The sequence below is a fragment of the Manis pentadactyla genome, chromosome 2, assembly GCF_030020395.1.
Source record: "Manis pentadactyla isolate mManPen7 chromosome 2, mManPen7.hap1, whole genome shotgun sequence".
Classification (NCBI taxonomy): domain Eukaryota; kingdom Metazoa; phylum Chordata; class Mammalia; order Pholidota; family Manidae; genus Manis; species Manis pentadactyla.
The window spans coordinates 43585741-43604906 of NC_080020.1; the positions used below are offsets into that span (position 1 = coordinate 43585741).

The window sequence follows — 19166 nt, forward strand, 5'->3', positions numbered from 1 at the left end:
TTATATGTTCATAGTGCTTACCATAGGCCAGCTGTGCTACTTAAGTGTTTTATGTATTTCTTTTTCACAGCCTTGTGAAGGGAAGTGCTCTTTTCACCAGTCTGCAGATAAAGAAACAAAGACAGAGGTTAGGTGACTTGTCCAAGGTCACCCATATAGTAGTAAAGATCCCTGCTCTTACAATTCCGTATTCTGCTCCACCATTGACTACATGGCACTCATTCTGTTGCCTGATACTTATTAAGTGCATCGGAGGAAATGGAGCCTCCTTAATAGCTTTTGTTTCTTTACATTCCTCTCTTCACAGTCCAGTTTATCACTCTTCCTAGTCTTGGGCTAGTAGACCGTGCATTATGCTCCTGCAGGAGAGTCCCTGAGGGGAAGGATCAGGCTTTAATTACTATTCCATCTCAGACTCAATGGTCAGGTGATCTAGAATTAGTCGTTGACTGTTCCCAGAACACCTGCTCCTCCAGCTCCTGCTCAGCCGGCACTACGTGGTGAAGTGACGATATTGACGAACTTACCGGTTACATCACTTGGGCAGTTCAGCTGCTTAACCATCTGGATCTCTGCCTAAACCTTGTCCTGGGATCATCTAAAAATTTCAAGTGACAATCCCTCATGTTTCTAAGCCCCTTTAAGTTCCCTTGTCCCAACCTCCTGTATTCATGTGTCCCCAGTCAGTCCCCGTTCAGAACCCCAGTTTTTGCTGCTTTTCCTTGTCCATCTTCACTTTCTCCTCCTCCTCTTCCTTGTCTCCTATATCTTCTTTCCTCTTCTTCTTTTCATTTCAACAGGGTTTTCTTCATGATCACCACCAGATAAGCTTTAAATAAACCTCTTTGCTAAGCACGCAGATTGCCCAATATAAATTCCTTGTGGGAAGTGGCCGTGCTCAATGTACCTTTCATATAGTTGAATTCATGCTTGCCCATTTATACTAGAACTTCTTTAGACATATTTAGCCAGCTGTCCCTTGGACATCTCCATTTGAATGTCTTACAGGTACTTAAACTCAACATTTCTGCCAGTCATTCAGAGCTAGCTCTTAGATCTTGTTCCTCATTTTTCACTTTCAATCAATCACTAAGGCCTTTGAATCTTTCTCAAATATACCTTAAATCTGTCTACTTGGCTCTGTCTTTACCACTTCCATCCTGATCCTATACATCTCTGTGCCATATATGATGCTTGACTTTTGCTAGGTACTTGGTAAATATTTGCTCACATGAAACATAAATGAAGGTGTCATGTAAGGACAAGCACACAATCATGAACCTTCCTCCATTTATTGTTTTCATATTTTATATGAGCATATAACACAGTCAAATGAGTCTAACCATTAGCTTTCCTTAGGTTCTTTGCCAAGTTAAAACTACAATTTAATATCAAAAACAGCTAATTGCTACTAAACTTAATGGAGAATATTAACACTAAAACTCAATATGAAAAATTTCTTTAAGAATTTAATGCCAGAAAAAGCTGTATTTCTTTCAAGGAGTTCTCTTCTATTTTAATGATCAACTTAATCTAGAACTTGGACAATTAATTTTGTTGTTGTGACAGTTCATTACACAAATGAGGAACCACATTTTCTGGGCAACTAAAGCCCTTATGTTAGTTTTTATGTTGGTGTGTCATCTTCTTGTATTCTCTTTGGTCTAAGGTAGCATAGGAAGAAATACATATAACTAATAACTATATCAACATGCCATGCCCAAAATAAAATAATGTCAGTGTCATAGGAGTACAATTTGATATTTATTGGTAGGGACTGAACATAATTGGAAATGCAGTATGTTTCATTGTATGTGTTTTTTATACTGTTCTGTCAATTGACTGGTGCTGTTCTTCATTACATTTGGGCTGCTCCAAGGGTAAGGACCATATGTTGTCCTCCCTTTGTATATGAAAGCACATTACATGTCATTTACTCCCTTTCAGTCTCCTTCTCCCTTTACCCAGTTTCCTCATCATTGGCTTCAGAGTCCACAGAGTATTGCTTTGATCCTTTCATTTAAATACTGGGCCTAAGTGTGTGATTCATTTCTTAAATCACTCTTACTTTGGGTATTCAGGGGAGGACTCACATTGACTCTGTTGCATGAATGGAGAAATTAAAGAGGCAAAGAACCCTGCCTCTCAGGACTGCTACTGTTTTCCACCTTCTTAGCTGAGTGCTTTCAGAAAAGAAAATGAGGATAGAGGAGAAGTTTTTTTACATTTCCATTTTTATTTATAGGGGCAGAACATGACAGTGATTTCTTTCCCCCTTTCTCCCTGGAGTTTGCTTCCAATTCTTCAGCTTGTTTGAAATATATTATACTTCTCTGCTTTCCCTTTGTAATTAACAAAACTGGATGTTAAACATGTGGGGCTATAAATGAGAGGAACCCTAGTCGCTTCTCCTTTGGAACTGTTATGAGGAAGGTGAGGGAAGGAGAGAATCAGATGATGATTGGAAACAATTATACAACCGTTCCATTTTGCTAATGCTTGAATCCAGGAGAATTTTCTCATTTAATTCTCTGAAATGAAGGGCCCCTCTGTTATCCTTAAAGTGTAAACAGGAGGCTTTTAATGTTCACTTTTCCCAGAAATGGAATTCTGGCTGCTCATATTGATCCAGAACATTGCTGTTGTTTTTTGGTATTTTTGGTATTTGCAAGTTTTGTGATGGCAGCAATATAGGATTGTTCATGTGTGGCTTGAGGATTGCTGGCATGTAGCATTATTATTCTAAGTACCAAACAGAAGTGTAAAAGATGTTCTGAGAAAGCTTGCCTGAGCTCTCCTTTAGTCTGTCCACATATAAAAAGGAACGTGAAGATGAGGCATATATCCCCATCATTTCAATTTATACGCACCTCCTGGAACTCAGTTCTCTGAGTTTGGTACTTCAGACAAAAATTTACTTTGGGAATGATGCACATAATAGCTTTGAGTCTGTTTCATTCCAGCATGCCTGGTCCAGGTGTTCTGTCAAGTGTAAACATCAGCTGCAGCTGAAGGAAACTGAAGTCTCAACATGCTCTGCTCTGGACTCAAAAACTTCTTAGATGTAGCATCAGATCCCATGCCTCATTACACTTAGTAACTACAACTGAAATTGCATAATGTTCTATTTGGATTCTCTTATGAAATGGGCTTTTTAGTCCCCATTTTTAGAGGAAGGGAGATAAAATGACCTATCTGTGGTCACACAGTCAGGCAGTAATTGGACTGGAATGCAGATCTAGGTCTCCAGACCCTCAGTCCAGAGTTCTGCCCACTTCCCCACACCTGCCTCTGGGATAGAGTAAAGCTAAGGATGGTATGATACTGCTAGAAGGGCTGCTCAGGGGAAGAGGTGAAGGTAAAGGAACACACATACAGTTTTCCCCCTTAAACATCCCTCCTGCAGTCCCCAGTTACTGCCACCTGGTTTCTTCAAGGACAGCACAGAGTAATAAGTATTGACATAACCCAACACCAAATAGGGATTTGAGTCTTAGAGTTGCCCTCAGTGTAGGCAGCCGGGATCCCTCTCTGAAATCACTACTCAGTCATCTAACACTTATTAGGAGCTTATACTGTGGCAGACATTGTGCCAGGAACTGTAGGAGACAAGACTTGGTTGAGCGAGATCTATCCTGCCCCAGGCTCTTACTGTTTTCTGACAAAAGGTAGTGACTGATTGGAAGGTCGTAGTTGCTCTTTGCTAGCTAACTGCTGTGAGGTGGGTAATCTCGATCAATTGTAGATGAGAAAATGATTGGTTGAATTAACAAAATGAAAGAAGTGAGTGGTTACATCTGAGGACTACATCACCATTTGATGAATGCTCAGAATTGTTTAATTCTGGGATTCTAGAATTCAGATTTGTTTGTTTTAGTCCCTTGGGACTGTAACCCTTACTAAAATGAGACAATCAACCACTAAACAAACTAACCAAACAGAGGCTTGGATTTGAGGCCAGTTTAAGGGAGCTAACAAATCCAAAGGGTGGTTGCCTTAAGGCTGTGCAATCTTGGAGTTGGGAATAATCGTGTGAGTGAAGTTGGAGTAGTACTGGCACTGGAGGCAGACAGGGTCTTCATCGGAATCTTGCCTCTGTTGTGGTCACACTAGTTAAATGACCCTGGACAAGCTGCTTGGAGCTCCTAGTTTCTCATCTGAAAAATGATGACAACATAATATATAGACTGGCTTTTGGTAAAGATTAAATAAGTTCCCAATATGGTGCCTGGAACTCAGTATGATTTTAAGACATTTTACATAGCTCTCACATTCTCTATTCCACTCTCACACTCCCTTTCATTCTCAATAGATTTCTAGACAGATGGTTTCTACACTTTATTAAAAAATATATATTATAATGACTCCTACTACTCAGAAAACCCTATTTGAGTATGTAACCACAGACTAGATCAGAAAGAATCTAAGGTGAAAGAGTTCCTGGTTAAGTAAAATTTGAAATTTGTGGAGCCAGGGATTTGTTTGAGTTTCCAGAGGGTCAGGGGCTGGGGTGAAGGGATTAGGGACCTATGTAGCATGGTGCAGAAGAGAGGCGGTGGATCAGGGATGATAAGCCCTGAAAGGGCGTGGATGGTACTAACTGTTATAGTAGGTGTCCTAAGTGCTTATACACTGATCTGAATTCTGGATGTCCCTGGACTGGAATCAAATGGGGCTGGGGGATGTAAGACATAACTCTCTGCAGTCAAACAGCTACCTTGACTCATTTCTTCTCTTGGACTGACCTGGAGCACATTGCTGTGAAGGGAATCTTCCTTTAAAGACTGCCCAGATTACCAGGAGACAGGTGACTTGGTTCAGCCCCAAGCTTTTTCATTTGCTTCTCTATCCATTAGCCAGGATAAGGAGGTGGGTAAGACAGTCCTCTAACAGGCTGCCGGTTCTCATCTGGTATGGCGTCACAATGTAATCCTTCTAAAGCAATAGGGAACAAGTCACATTTTGGGTGATAACTCAATTGGCCATATCTGGACCTTTGTTTTCCTAAAAGCACTTTCTATAGAGCAGGACTGTAGTTTAATGAGTGAGCCGGCAGGGAGAAGACTGGTCAGCAATGGCAGTGTAAATGATCTCAAAAGTGCAAAAGGGTAACTGAAAGTGCAAGTACCTGTCAGAATTTACCAGTTATGCCCTAATAGCTTTCAGGAGGCATGATGACAGGCCATTTCTGAAGCCACTTTGTACCATCAGAGGAATGTTGATAGGAGTCTTTCATTACTTGCCAGTTTAGGCAATGAAATGGTCTCCATGATTAGAACCTAATTTGATAAACCCTTAAATGAATCGATTGTTCTCTTATTCAGATGTTCAAAATGCATCTGCTTATACATCTCTACAGCATATCTTATCCATCAGCAGGATGTATTGACTCTGCCTCCTGGCTGTAGCCCAAGTCTGTCTATTTCCATCTATCTCTCCTGCCACAAATGAATCAAGCTTCCATCTTCTCTCCCCTTCACTGTTAAAGTAAGGAGGCAGGATAGCTTAGTAGATGGGAACGTGGGCTCTGGATCACATATCCTAGGTTTCAATCCCAGCTCTGCCAATTAATACCAGCTGTGTGATCTTAAGCGAGTTACTGAACCTCTTTGAGATTCAGCTTCCTTATCAATAAAATAGGTATAATGACATTCCTCATAGAGAGAATGCCTGATGAAGAATGAGGGCTCAATAAACATTAGACCTTGTCTTGCCAATGGATTTCAGCCCTGGGCAAGTTCACTATGGATTCAGTGTGACCAAAGAAATGACAGTAGAACGTTCTTGGGGTGAAAGGGTTATACTCAACTTTATTTCCACGGTGGCAGGTCTATCATTAAAATCCTGTTCACTCAGAGCGAGTCTGCATGCAGCAGGCTGGTCTCTGCCTCCGGGCCCCTCTGCCCACACAGCTGTCCTCTGGGCCTCTGTGCTCAGCACTGTCACCACCCCAGCCTCTGCTCTGCTCTCCTGTAGCCTTGCAGCCGTGCCACCATGTCACCCAGAGCACTAGGCAGAGTTCTTTATATAGAGTCAATAGCAACGTATTGCCCACATGTGTGTAGTGAGCAACCCAACCAGGGCCAGGTGAGAATCCTGGCCACAGGTACCTTCATTTTATGCACAGACCTCTTCTTCTACAAAAAGCCTCTTCACTGTTCTTCTATCTCCCTTTCTAGGTCCACTCCCAACCCCCATTAAAAATACAAAACAAGTTTATCTTTTTCCAGTAGCCAAACTGCTTTTGGGCCACAGGGCCTAGTGAGACCTGGTCCCAGCTCAACTCTCCAGGTTAGCTGTCTCATATCATGCTCCCCATTTCCTATAATCCAGCCACACTTGTGTTCATGTGATTCCTCCAACATGCTAGGCAAATTTCCAGGGTCATTCCTCTTCTTAGAATGCTCTTCCCTGAGGTCTTTGTAGGGTGTTGCCATCTCACCCTCAGGTCTCCATCGAACTGTCTCTATGTCAGAGAAGCCTCCCTAACTGCCCCATGCGGATAGTTTGCCCTGCATCCCCAGACTCTCTCATATTACCTAGTTAATTGTCTTGCTGGAAGCTGCCCATGTTAGTTGGTGTAGCATCAACCCCCAGGGCTCTGTCCATGTCTCCTGTGACCAATGATCACTTCTGTGCCGAACAGCTACTAGGGGAATTTCTCTCCCACAGCCAGCACCTGCCTCCTAGGGCTGCCCTCAGGCTGCAGGGGCCTGCTTGGCCTGGGCCCCGAGAGCATTCAAAGTGCATGGGACCATCCTCCCTGGGGCCCAAGCACTCCAGCTGCTTTGTCTCCACCGCCCGTACTGTCTTCAGAGCACCCTCCTTCCATAACACTTGCCTGCTTTTGCAGTCCCTTCATGGTCCCACTCCCCTGCGCCCTTTCCTTTGTTTTCTGGGATACCTCCTTATAAGTCAGTCACCTTCACCCAAACTGCATCTCAGAGCTTGCTTCTGGAGAATCCAACCTAAGACAATTCTTATCTTCTTGAATTGTTTCTGATACTCCACTAGAATATAATATCCCCAAGAACAGTGCCTGCTATAATAACTATTTATATATGCTTAAGGATATAAATATATTGCATAGACTATCAGAGCTTACAAACAACATGAATACATACATCTTAAAATAAACAAACAAATCCTCTTAATGATTCTAACACTTGTATATCAGTATACCCTTCCTGCCATCACTATGCTTCTGAATGGCAAACATCAATTTATTATAGGGCATTTGCTCATAGGTTTAGCGCAACATCATGTTTTAAGTTATATATAAATAGTATGTAGTAGAAGCACTGGCTTGCTTTGGACTTTAGGTGGGTATCAAGAATACTATTGTGAAAGTATATTTCTTGTTTAGAATTTACTGCCTAATTATATTGTAACCTTTTAACCCTTCTAAGATACCTGAAGAGAATTCTTACAGTGGCTGAGTTCTGAAGTCTCCAAGTAGACTGTGTGTGTTTAGCTGGGGAGACATAGTTTGGCCTTCAGGATTCATGAAGTGGAGAACTATACCATAGCAGAGACAAGCAGGAAAGGGGAGTGAGTGGTGATTCTGGATATTGTAATTAGGCATGCTTTCTGCGAAGTAAGGACAGTGAATCCTGAGGAGCCACTGAAGAATGCGTTGGGGGAAACTGCTAGTGCAGTTGTACAAGGTTTGTAACCTGATCGGGAATATGAAGTTTATGGGTAGTTATTGATTTCCCAGTGGGTAGAATTACTTTTCTCTATGACCCGCTAGCTGGAGGAAGAAGGTTGTGAGGACAAATTGCTATCTGTCAGACTAGAGTTGTGTATTGAGGTCCTCCTTCATGTCTAGCTGATTGAACCAAATAGCCTCTGACATCCACATATGCTCCCCAAACCGAAGGAAAGCAAAGCACCCTAGCAGATCTGGGTTTAAGCTGCTCAGCCTTGCCCAGGGAGAATTTGGGGTTTCAATGAAGGGTTTTCCCTGCTTACAAAAAGGCCTGTGGGGAGGAGAGGGTAAGCCTTGATAGGCAGAATGTCTTTCCCATCCCCCAAGAGGGTTGAGTTGAGCTGAATTCACCTTTCAGTTAATAGGAACTTGGTCAAAGCAAAATGAAACTCTGCTTCACCTTAAAATTTCATCTTAAAGCCTGTGAAATATTGAACAGGACTGAAGAGTTGATTAACCTGTGTTGGTGACACAGTATGGGGCTAGCTATCGGTGAAGTGAAATGCCAAGTGAAAGCTGCCACAGGCAGGTTAGAAACAGATTACGCACACTGAGGATGTGACTGAGCCCCTCACACAGACACCTTGCCGGTGTTTAACCTTTTTCCACACAGCGAGGGGAAGGGTGCTCCTGACCGTTTTTGTCTCTCCGTTCTGCTGTTCACCTGGCATTAAAAGCTGGCACACATTCCCCTCATGGGGGTGTAAGGTGCCAGTCTTGTCTTCATGCATTTCCTGAGTGATTCCTTTGGCTCTCCCTCCCTCCGCCTCAGCTTCAGGGGGCAGAGGTAGTGCTTTCCCTTTATTGATGTCACGTGACATCCAAAGGCCTCTGCTGACCCTCCCCCAGTTCTGGGATGTTGTGCATGCAGATTGGTGCAGGGCTGGCACTTAACCATGCCCCCTGAAGGGTGCTGGTGTACCCCAACTGTTGGAAACAATTTGAATTTCGGATGTAGGGTGATTGTACTTGTGTCATCACCTTCGGCCTCAGCTTCATTTCGGGGGTGATGACAAGACTCCTCACTGGTCATCCCATTGCACAGACAAGTGTCACATACTGTGACAAATAGTAGGGCAGAAGTGAGCCTGGGTTCTAGGATAGAACAAGAGTGTCACCCAAGACAGTGTTGGGGTATCCTGAACTGAACATTGTCTTAGGGGATTTGGCTTCTAACTTAAGACCTAGAAGACAAGAAGGGGTTAGTTCAGGTGAAGATAAGGGGATACAGTAATTAAATAACATGCAAAAATAATGCACAAAAATTCAAAAACAGGAGATGGCGAGACCACGGCTATGATGGCATGTGAGGTTGGTGGGGAGAGGTAAGGAAGGGCTTGGTCACAAAAGACCTTCAGCTATGCCGGAGAGTTTACAGACCTCACCCCGAAGGCAATAGGAAACCACTGAAGAACTTCAAGCAGGGAAATGCTGTGCTCAGGTTTGAGTTTTGGGAAATTCCAGCTACTGAAACTACAAGTGGAGAGATCTGTTTAGGAGACTTGGAACAGAAAGGAGCAAGGGCCAATCCTTGCTTGCGGGTAGCAAGGATATGACTTCATGATAGATTGGGTGTTGGGGATAGACAGAGGAATGATTCACTTACTTGGTTGACTATGGGACTGGGGTGTCTTCACTCTCAGAGCAAGCAGAAGAGGAAGAAGCCTGTGGGGAGAATGGCAAGTTCAGATGGGGTTCTTCGGAGTGTTTCCCTTTGGAGCTGGGTTGTGGCTGTAGTCACAGATGTATTTTTGTCCTGATATACCCCAAGAATGATCCACTTCCTTCTTTTTATGGGGCTGATGGTGTGGAGAAAAGAGGCAAGGACAAGGGCCATCTTACTTGAAGTGTCCCTGAGTCATGACATTATTGCAAAATCATATCCCACTTCAAGACAATTCAAGTAGTAGCACCTTCCTCCATGGGAAAAAAAACTCTCTCCAAGGAGGAAGAAACCAGAGCCCCAAAACTATATTTTCCTCTCTGCAGTCATTCTGATGAAAGAAAACTCCTTTGTATAAAAGTGCAGAGTTGAGTAACTCTGTGAGCTCCCAAGCACCTGGTCTGAATTACAATTTGGACTTGTTCCCTGATGGCAGAGCTCCCAGCCTTTGTCAGGTATCAGGCACCCAGGTTGGGTTTACAGGTCTCTGATATCCATTGTCTTTGTCTATAAAGATTGGTTTAAGTCTCTGCAATATTTATCTTTTAAACCATTTATGTTTGTTTGCTTGATAATCAAGCCACAGTTTAGAAATGCTGCTTCCTGAAGCTTTACAGACTAATATAATTTCACAGCTCCAATTACAAATGAGAAAAATGTTTTCATCTCAAAACAGAGGAGCCAGATGTTTCTGAGGAATCAAAGTTAATGAGAAGACAAAGTACTTTCTGAAAACAGGCCCCATTATTAATGGCTTCCTCAGTAAAAAATTTGCTAACTCTTAGCAGGGAGAGCCTTCATCTTGTGGGTACGCTGGTTTTGATAAGTCGAAAGTAGATTGACTTTCAGATTAATAAAACACTGCTTCTGCTGGGGCCTAGTCTGCAGCTCCTACAACCTCAGTGGTTTGTAAACAATACACACATGCCCACTGTCTTTCTACCTCGCAAATATATGCTTCCTCCTGCCACTTCCTCTGGATCTATATTTTATGGAGTCACAGTATTTTGGATGAGGACTCAATCATTCAGTTCAACTCTTCAACTAATACTTTGATTATCTCTTCATCATCCTATCAATATGCAGCTACTTAACTGCTTAAATATTTCTAGAGTTGGCAAGCTCATTACCAGACTTTTCCATGAGCATCTACTAATTTACTCAGTTTTAAGTAGAACTTAAAATCTGGTGACTTCCCAAGGGGATATTCATTAATATCTAGAATCTCCCAAATGGCCTTTTCTCTTGGATTCGTATCTTTGTAATGGGATATGAGGTATCTCAACTAGAATATCAACAGGTTGAACTTTTAAGGAAAAACCTGACCTTTATTATACCTTAAAGCTCTATTTTATGAACACTCCTCACAGGTCAGCACTCCTAAGCCATAAAGGTACTAGGTTTTCGTCTTGTCTGCTTAGGTCTGCCTCTTATTTCTGTTGTCTCGTTAGCTGTGATGGGCAGGTATGTAATCCCCAGAATAGTGACTGGCACTTAGGGAGCTTTAATAAATGTGGAAGGCTGACTGGCTAAGTGAATGAAAACATCAATTAACTGCCGGAATGGATTAACCCTTTTTCTGCATTAACATCTCTCCTTCCTGTAGGTCCTAGCGATCCCACTTAGCAAATGGAGAGAGTTGTAAAAGATTTTTAATCTTGAGTTACAAAAGGCTATTTTAGACTTTAAAACCTTGTCTTTTGCTTTCAATTCAAAACAATTGACTGCTCTTGATTTGTTTCTTACTATCTAAGGTCTTATCAAATCTTTAGCTTCCACAGAAGACAAGAATATTATATCAGAAGCTAGGAATCCAGGGGGTGGAACCCAGCACTTTTATTCTCATTTGTCACCTGGACTGTTGTAGTAGCATATTCACTGGTCTCTGCTTCAGCTACTCGAATCACCTTTTGGTGAATCATCTTTTGGTAACTTCCTTTTGCCCAGAGGTCTGTGGTAGATTACATGCCTGCCCATCACAGCTGAAGAGTTTTTGTTGTGTTTTAAATTTCCTTTATTAGAATCTCTTTTTTATTTTACTTGCAAAAGTAATTTTTGAAGAGAAAGACTTTACAATCCTTATTTAACTTAATAAGAGAATGCACAATTCTTATCTTCTGGTTGGGCTTAATTATGACAGCATCAGTGAAAGCAGAAGAGGGAAGTCAAATTTCATGAAGCTGGTGAGGTCATTTATCTCCCGGTGATAGAGAGTTTACAACTTCAAATGAATTCACACAGTTTTTTTACAAGCATTTTAACACATATAATTTCCTCTAACAAACAAGCTTCAAAGTCACAAGTTAACATCCTTTAGAAGATAACTTTTAAAATGTCTGAATGAACATTGCAGGAAATTTCTTTATCCCTTTCAATAAATAAATCTGGATAAAAATTCAACCTTACAGTGATAAGATACAGACTAAGTATTGATTTAAGTTAAATGTAATGGTAACTGTATGCAAATATTTTCCAGTCTTTTCTCTTATCTCTTTAAACAAAGGGTTTAAATGGCTAACTCAGTACCTTGTATTTTCAAAAGTTCTTAGGCCTTTAGGCCAATAATTTGCTGAGTCCAAATTAAGTACTGTAAACCTATGGCCTATGATTTCATCTATAATTTTAAGCAAAACAGAGTTAAAATTTTCTGTTTCCATAGAACTATAACCTAACCCCTCTTACTGCATTTAAGAACTTTCTTTTTAAATGTTATCTCCCATCATTGTACTTCCAAGATACTATTCTACTTTCCCAGATCTATGTACTGTAAATCACTCTCTGTTCCCTGAATCTCCACTCTTCCTATGGCACGATTATTTAATTATCAATGGCTATCTCAACAGTTCTTCCAAGGTCAACCAAAATTTATTGAGTGGCAACTATGATCCAGGTACTGTGTTAGGCACTTGAAATTTAGTCTGGCTCTCATGGAGCTTACAATTTGGTTGGTTGAAAGGATAAAACTAATTACATTAATAATAATTTAATTATAAGCAGAGATTGGTGCTCTCAGAAGGTGAGAAGATTGGTGCTCAGAGAAGGACCACAATTCTATCAGAGCCTGTAAAGTCTTCCATGAACCTTCCAACCAGAGACCATTTGTCCCTTCTGAAGCCCTCATGGCATTTTATGATTCTACCAGTTGGGGTTCTTTGGTTGTGAGCAACAAAACACTACTGTGGTAAATTTTAGGTAAAAACAATGTATTTGGAAGGTAGAGGATAGTTCATAGAATCAGAGGAAAAACTGGAGCACCAGTCAGCAGAGAGGAGAGACCCAGAAGAGCCCTGTGTAAGAAGCAACAGGCACCCAAAGAGTGCTTCCATGAGACAGCTGAGCTCCAAGTAAGCCTGTGTTCTTTATGAAGTGGTTAAGTGCATAGGCTCTTGGGAAACTTCCTCAGTTATCTCATCAGTAAAATGGGAAAAAGAATAGTGTCTACCTCCTAGAGTCACGGGGAAGATTAACTGAAGAAATTTATGCGACACACTTAAAACAGCATCTGGCATACTGTAAGCTCCCAGTATGTTAGCAAGTCAGCAATTACTGTGGTTGAATTTCCCTCAAGACTCAAATTTCAAGGAGTTATCCTAATTAGGATCAGGTGCTCTGCCCTTATTCAGAGGCGAGCAGGGAGCCTTATGTGAGTATTCATAGGATTATATCCCATAGCAGTTTGTGGCTCCCCAGAGCAAACCATGTTATTGTGCCAGAAGAAGGTGTAGGTGATGGACTGATGGAACAAGAGATGTCCTTTACTTCTTCCCACCTTTATCTTAGTCTGTTTTCTGCCACTGCTCTTTTTGTTGCTAACTACCTCTGTCAGTATCTAATGGGTGAGAACCATATTTTGTCTCTGTACTTCCAAAAGTACAATGCCTTCAGCATTTATCTGTTGTATTGAATTAAATTAAATCCTGGTGTATATGATTCACATCACAGCTCTAGAAGTATTCAGGTAGGAATGGTTTGAAAAACATTTGGATTCATTTTTGGTCCCTCAAGGTTTTCCATTTTCAAGAGAAATAGAGAAAACCTTGCAGGATTTCAGAACTTCCCAGACATTTCCTGGGAGGGCAATGCCAAGAGAGATACTGTTCTTTGCAAAAGCTTTAACTTATTTAAAATGAAAGCCATTGTGTACAAGGATCAAATGGAAAGTTATTCATTTTTTGTATTGTTTTTACCAGCAAATAATGTCCATCAATAGGGGCATGACTAAATAAATACATCCATAACAGAGAATACTATAAAAGAGATACAAATAATTAAGTTGACCTATATATGTGATAACATAGGCAGTACTCCAAGAAATACTGGTCAGGGAAAAAAATCAAGGTACAGAACAATACATACAGTAGAGTCCCCTTTTATGAAAAGGAAACAAAAGCAGAATGAATACTATGTTTTATACTGAAACATACATATGTAGAATATAAGATCTTGAAGCTTTATCATCACGGTATGATATGTCTTACTTAATAAAAGATTAAAATGATATTAAATTATACTAGTACATTTTTATATGTTTATACATATATAATTTTTATACAAATATACATATGTATAGAATAAAATAACTGGCTGCCTCTGGGGAGCAGAGGTAGTGGGAGGGACCATAACTGTGAAATCTTAACTTAATCTTCAATATTTAAGTGTTTCTATGAGGAGGCTATATTCAGGAATTATTTGTTTAATGAAAAATTATCTTAAAAGCAAGAAAAGAAACTAAAAAACAAGGAGGGTCAAATGCCTCTGAATTGCCTCCATTCCAGAATGCCGGGACATTCTGCTTCCTGTCATCACCAAAGAACTGAGGGAGCTACTGGATCAGAAGGATGAAATGCAACACCAGGTCCAGGAGAAGAAGTACTGTGTCGAATTACTCAACAGCATTTTGGAGGTCCTCAGCTGTCAGGATGCGGTGAGTCCTCATGATGATGTAGATGTCCTGGACTCAGATTAGGACTGAGTTGATTAAGCTCTAAAATATTGATGCTGATGAATAGCAGTTGAAGTCTAAAGATAAAAGTCAATGGCTTGCTCAGCAGGCCTGTTTTCCAGTGACTAACCCCTATGGCTGTAAAAGATGGCTTAGGGACTGGAGCTAAGCACTGTAGCATTTTGTCCCTCTATTTCTTGGTGGACAGGCTCTCTCAGGGTAAGGATAGACACATTGGAGACTTCTTAGATGACTTGTCCATTTACTATAAAAGCTTTGGTGTAGACTGGCAGGAGGGGGAGTTTTCTATGCCTCCAAAGTCATGCAGTCCCCCTCACCTGCTTTCTTAGCTGATTTACTTTGGTTTTGTTTCCCTAGTTCTATTCTACAGTGGTGAAAATGGTTAAGACTTTCTGGATAAACAGATTGCTAAGGCCTAGACTCTAGAGACGGGGAGGAATGGGATGATGGTAGGGAGATGGCTATGGCAGTGAAGCCAGTGTATTTCACAGATATTATTCAGAGATTAGGCAGGGATGGGATCAAAAGGAAAGTTTCAGGGGAGTAAGTGAAGGGATTCCAAAGGGCAGAGTCTGCAGAAGATGATAAAGAAGATAGAGTAGTGATAATAGTAAAGATTGAAAGGCAATGATTATACATAGGCCTAGAATTCTTAAAACTGGGAATAAAGAGGTAAGGGTGTTGATTCATTTGGCAACCTCATTTGTCCTTTAGTAATGTCCAGGAGGTATCTTCCCCTAGATGGCTGGTTTCAGAGGACTGGCTAGTCCCAAACAAAAAATATTTTCCAAATATTCGTGCAAGCATTCCTTCTGCTCTCTCTTCTCCCTAGAAAATACCCAGAAAAGGGCTTTCTGGATGAACTGTATATATTCTTGTAATTAGAAAACTGCAGAACAATACTCCTTTACTTCTCAAAACCCATGGTCAACCATTATTATCAATTTCCTTGTATCTCTCTTCTGTCTCATCTTTTCCATTCTTAACATCCTAATTAACTTGCTTCTTATCTTGTTACTAGTTAAATTCAGTAGCCTGCTTCATTCATTCATTCATTCATAAGTACATGTGATATACCAGGTGTGTGTCAGGCATTGGGGACACAAAGGCATGGTTTCTTTCCTTAAGAAAATCTTTACAGACACATGTATAAGCAATTGCAATGTAATATAATGACTAAAATCCGGATGCATTTTAGGAATATTAGAGCTACAAAGACTGGTGTGTATGTTTGTGTGTGTGTGTAGGAAAGGAAACCTTTACAAAGGAAATGAAACTTCAACTGTGTGTTCTAGGGTTAAATAATTAATGATCACAGCTGCTATTTTATATTCTGTTTCTAGGCACTGTGTTAAATGTAATCCATGCCTTCTGTCTGCTCACCCTGATCAGTGCTAAGGATTATTATCCCATTATACAGATGAAAAAGATAAAATTCATAGACAGTGTTCAAAGACCAGTACCAAAGAAGTGGCAGGGTCAAAATTCAAACCCATGTCTGTCAGACTCCAAAGTCTGCAAAATCATCGGCATGGAGGATACAAAAGCATGGTCTTTTCCTTCTCATTTTCTCCCTATCCTCACCTTTTTCTTGGGGAGAGGAGGTATTATGCCCAAGAGCTTGGATACTTAAGATTCACTTGTGAAAATTTCATGACAACATTGTTTTCATAAGTATATTCACTAGCCAACTGTTGAACTGGCTCCAGTCTTTGCTATTTGATCTTTAAAAATATTTTTTTAAGGGAGAGTTTGGTCTTACTCTCATTTATAGTAGAGGGGCATCTACTATATTAGGAGGATTGGACCATCATTTCTCCAGAAACATCCTAAAGAATGTTGTCTCTTCCTGTTGGAAAGAATTTTTATGATGTTTTTACATTTTAGTTATGCTCAGATACCTTTTCATGGGGAAAAGACCCTGGATCCTTGGGACTATGCCATTGGCCCCCAGATTGAGGAACACAGTTAGAATGGGCTAACTGCCAGTTTTCCTGATTTGGGTAGAAGAGTGGCCCAAGTTCACAATTCATTTGTGAAGCAGCAATCCTGAGGCTCTGCCCATTCATGGGAGTTGCCTCCTAGAGTTCTATCCTGATGGGCTGTCACTGTTTCGTTCATTGGTTAGCACCAGACACTGCTGAGAAGAGGCTGCTGTCTCATGTGTCCTGGGTACTTGGGGCTTCAAAGCCAAGAAATGAGAAGACTGAGCTCTCCTTGGAAGACTGAGGCATCTGGACTTGAGGTGTGGGAGAGGTTATATTGTCACTCTTCACTGGCTTTGCATTGCTTTTATAATGACTTCTGACTGTGGGGACTAGCTCACTCCTTTCCCACGGTGAGCAACTGTATTTGTTGGATGAGTTATTAAATACTGTTATTACTATTGGGTTTGGTATAAGATTCTGAAGCTTTTGATGAGCTTCACATTCTTCCTTTCCAGCTCATGAAGATTTTTCTTATTTTCAAAAGGTTTTTTTTCAATGAAGGAGATTCCTTCACTAGTCAATATTACTTTAAACTTAACTAAAAATCACAAGTCCCAAATTATCTTCTCTAAATCTCTCTTCTGGTACATAGTGGCTCTCAACTCTGACTGCACATTTGTATGACTTGAGGAGATTTCTAAAAGCAGCTGTAACTAAGTTCCAGTCCTAGTTGTTCTGATTTAATCTGTCTGAGGTTGGCAGGAGCATTGCAATAAGTTTACCAGGTGATGATAAAAGCCAGCCAGGGCAGAGGACCACAGCTGTGGTACAGAAGGTCTTACACTTGAGCATGCATCGCAGTGACCTGGAGGACCTGTTAAAACAGGTTTCTGATCATTAAGGTTGGAGAATGGGGCCTGACCATTTATTTTTCCATCAAGTTCCCAGGTGATGTGGATGCTGCCAGTCGAGGCACTACACTTTAAACCACTACTCTAATGTAACCTAATTTTTTTTTCATCTTCAGCACGCACTGAAAATGGAAGAACAGTTGGGCTCACCTTCAGTCCTTTACTTTCTTAATTAAAGAGCCCTTTCCAGTCTATAAAACCTAGCATCTTTCAGTCTGGCATTTAATAAACTGTAAAATGGTAAAATCTTCAAATACATTCACTGGTACTCATAAATTCATTTTCCTGCAGTAGTGGGGACATGGCCTGTGCAAAGATCTGACTTTAAAGATACAGACCATCGGATGTGCTGTTTGGTTTCTAACAAGCACCAGCTTCCCAAAATTGGATTTGAGGGAAAAATAAAAAAGCCTCTCAAGGTAAATGTCCTGCATTTTTCTTCTGGTTGTTTGGATCCTCTCTGCTGATCTAGGAAAGCACAGCCATCCACTTTTTACTGGCACTTTGGCAGCATCGAGGAACAGCTCACCTCCCCACTATGTCTATACCTGCCAGAACCATTGCTCAGGGCCAGAACCACGTGTGGAAATCCGGCAATTATAGAGTAGGGTGCCAGGCGTCCTTTTGGGGCATTGTGTGTTTAGGGGATGGGAAGGGAGGCTTGTCTTCAATTGACTGTCATTGTTTGGGTAATTACAGACCAGCACAACAGACCTGGCCTGAGGAAGCTCTGTTTTCCTATTATTACCTTATTCATTGTGACCCTGGGTGGCCTATGACTCAGGCGGGAAGATGTCCGCCTTAGCCTGGGTGTTGATGTCTTTTTAATGATAGTGTTAAATTCCCTCACCCAGCTTGCCTGGGCTGAACTTAGCATACGAATAAGACAGGCTCAGGTGGAAGGTTGGACTTCTGCCTCTATTAACTCCTTTTCTCCCCTCATCCAGCAAGTTTAGTTTTAACTCTGGTTACTTTGAAAAGTGGTTTCATACTGGCTTCACTCAGTGCCTGGCTGGCTGCTGAGTAACTCAGAAGATTTAATTTTGCCCCAGACCCAGAGGAAGTTGTTTTTTTCCCCCTACTTAGAACAGGGTTTTCTTTTTTATGTTTCATTCCTCTTAACAGAAAGGAGAGTCATCATCTTGTACCCTGCTTAGCAATCATAAAGTGGGAAAAGATGCTTCCTGATTCTGAGGAGGAAATAGTGTTGGTTGTATCTGCATCGTGGTAGAGAATGCACAGAATCGGCTCTCTTTTTTTTTTTTTTGGTAACTCTTTAAGTCCGTTGACTATTCTTGGTGGGGGGGGTGGTTAACCACGGCGTTCTATTAGTCATGAACAGTTTGGATTTTCTGATGTTTTTATTCATCGACTTAGACACTGGGGATGAAGGCTTTTGCTCATGCATTTTTCCCTCGCCTGGAATGCCCTCGGTTGCTATTCTTTCTACGCAGGTAAAATCCTGAACTCCTTTTAGGTTCAGCTCAGGTAATACTCCTTTCTGAAGTCTTCTCAATCCCTTGCCCTCTTCCTCTCTGCCCTAGCCCCAGACAGAATTAAGGACTTCCTCCTCTGTGTTTTCATTACTGTGTATTCTGACTCAATCACAGCCCTAATGGCTTTATGTTACACTCGTGTGTCCCTGACCATGCTTTGAGCACAGGGGCTCACTGAGCAAGCTGTGCTCCCCTGACTATGCAGAGCTTACATTTTCCAGCCTTGCCTCTTGCCAGTTCCACCTTCACACCCCATCCTCCTGCTCCATGACATTCTTTCAACCCTTCAGATTCCCTGCACTGCACTCTTTCACTTGTCAGCTGGATGCGTGGTGTTTTCACTGTCAGGACGTACGCTTCCACTCTTTGTCTAGCTCAGTCCTACCAGAAGTCAGATGAAATGTCACTCTCCCCAGGAAGCCTTCTCTAACCCTCTTCCTTTACCCCTTTGGTGGTCATAGGAGCAGCTAGGGCCTGCTGTACTGTAGCATCTG

The 19166-nt window shown here is 41.4% G+C and overlaps 1 protein-coding gene across 1 annotated transcript in view; it reads left to right on the forward strand.

The window, feature by feature from the left end:
* Positions 1-19166, forward strand: part of DOCK2 (dedicator of cytokinesis 2) — a 412382-nt gene that overhangs the window by 144609 nt on the left and 248607 nt on the right. Inside the window, exon 26 of the mRNA XM_036884746.2 lies at positions 14150-14298. Within this exon, the coding sequence (XP_036740641.2) occupies positions 14150-14298 (149 nt within the window). The remainder of the gene's footprint in view (positions 1-14149; positions 14299-19166) is intronic.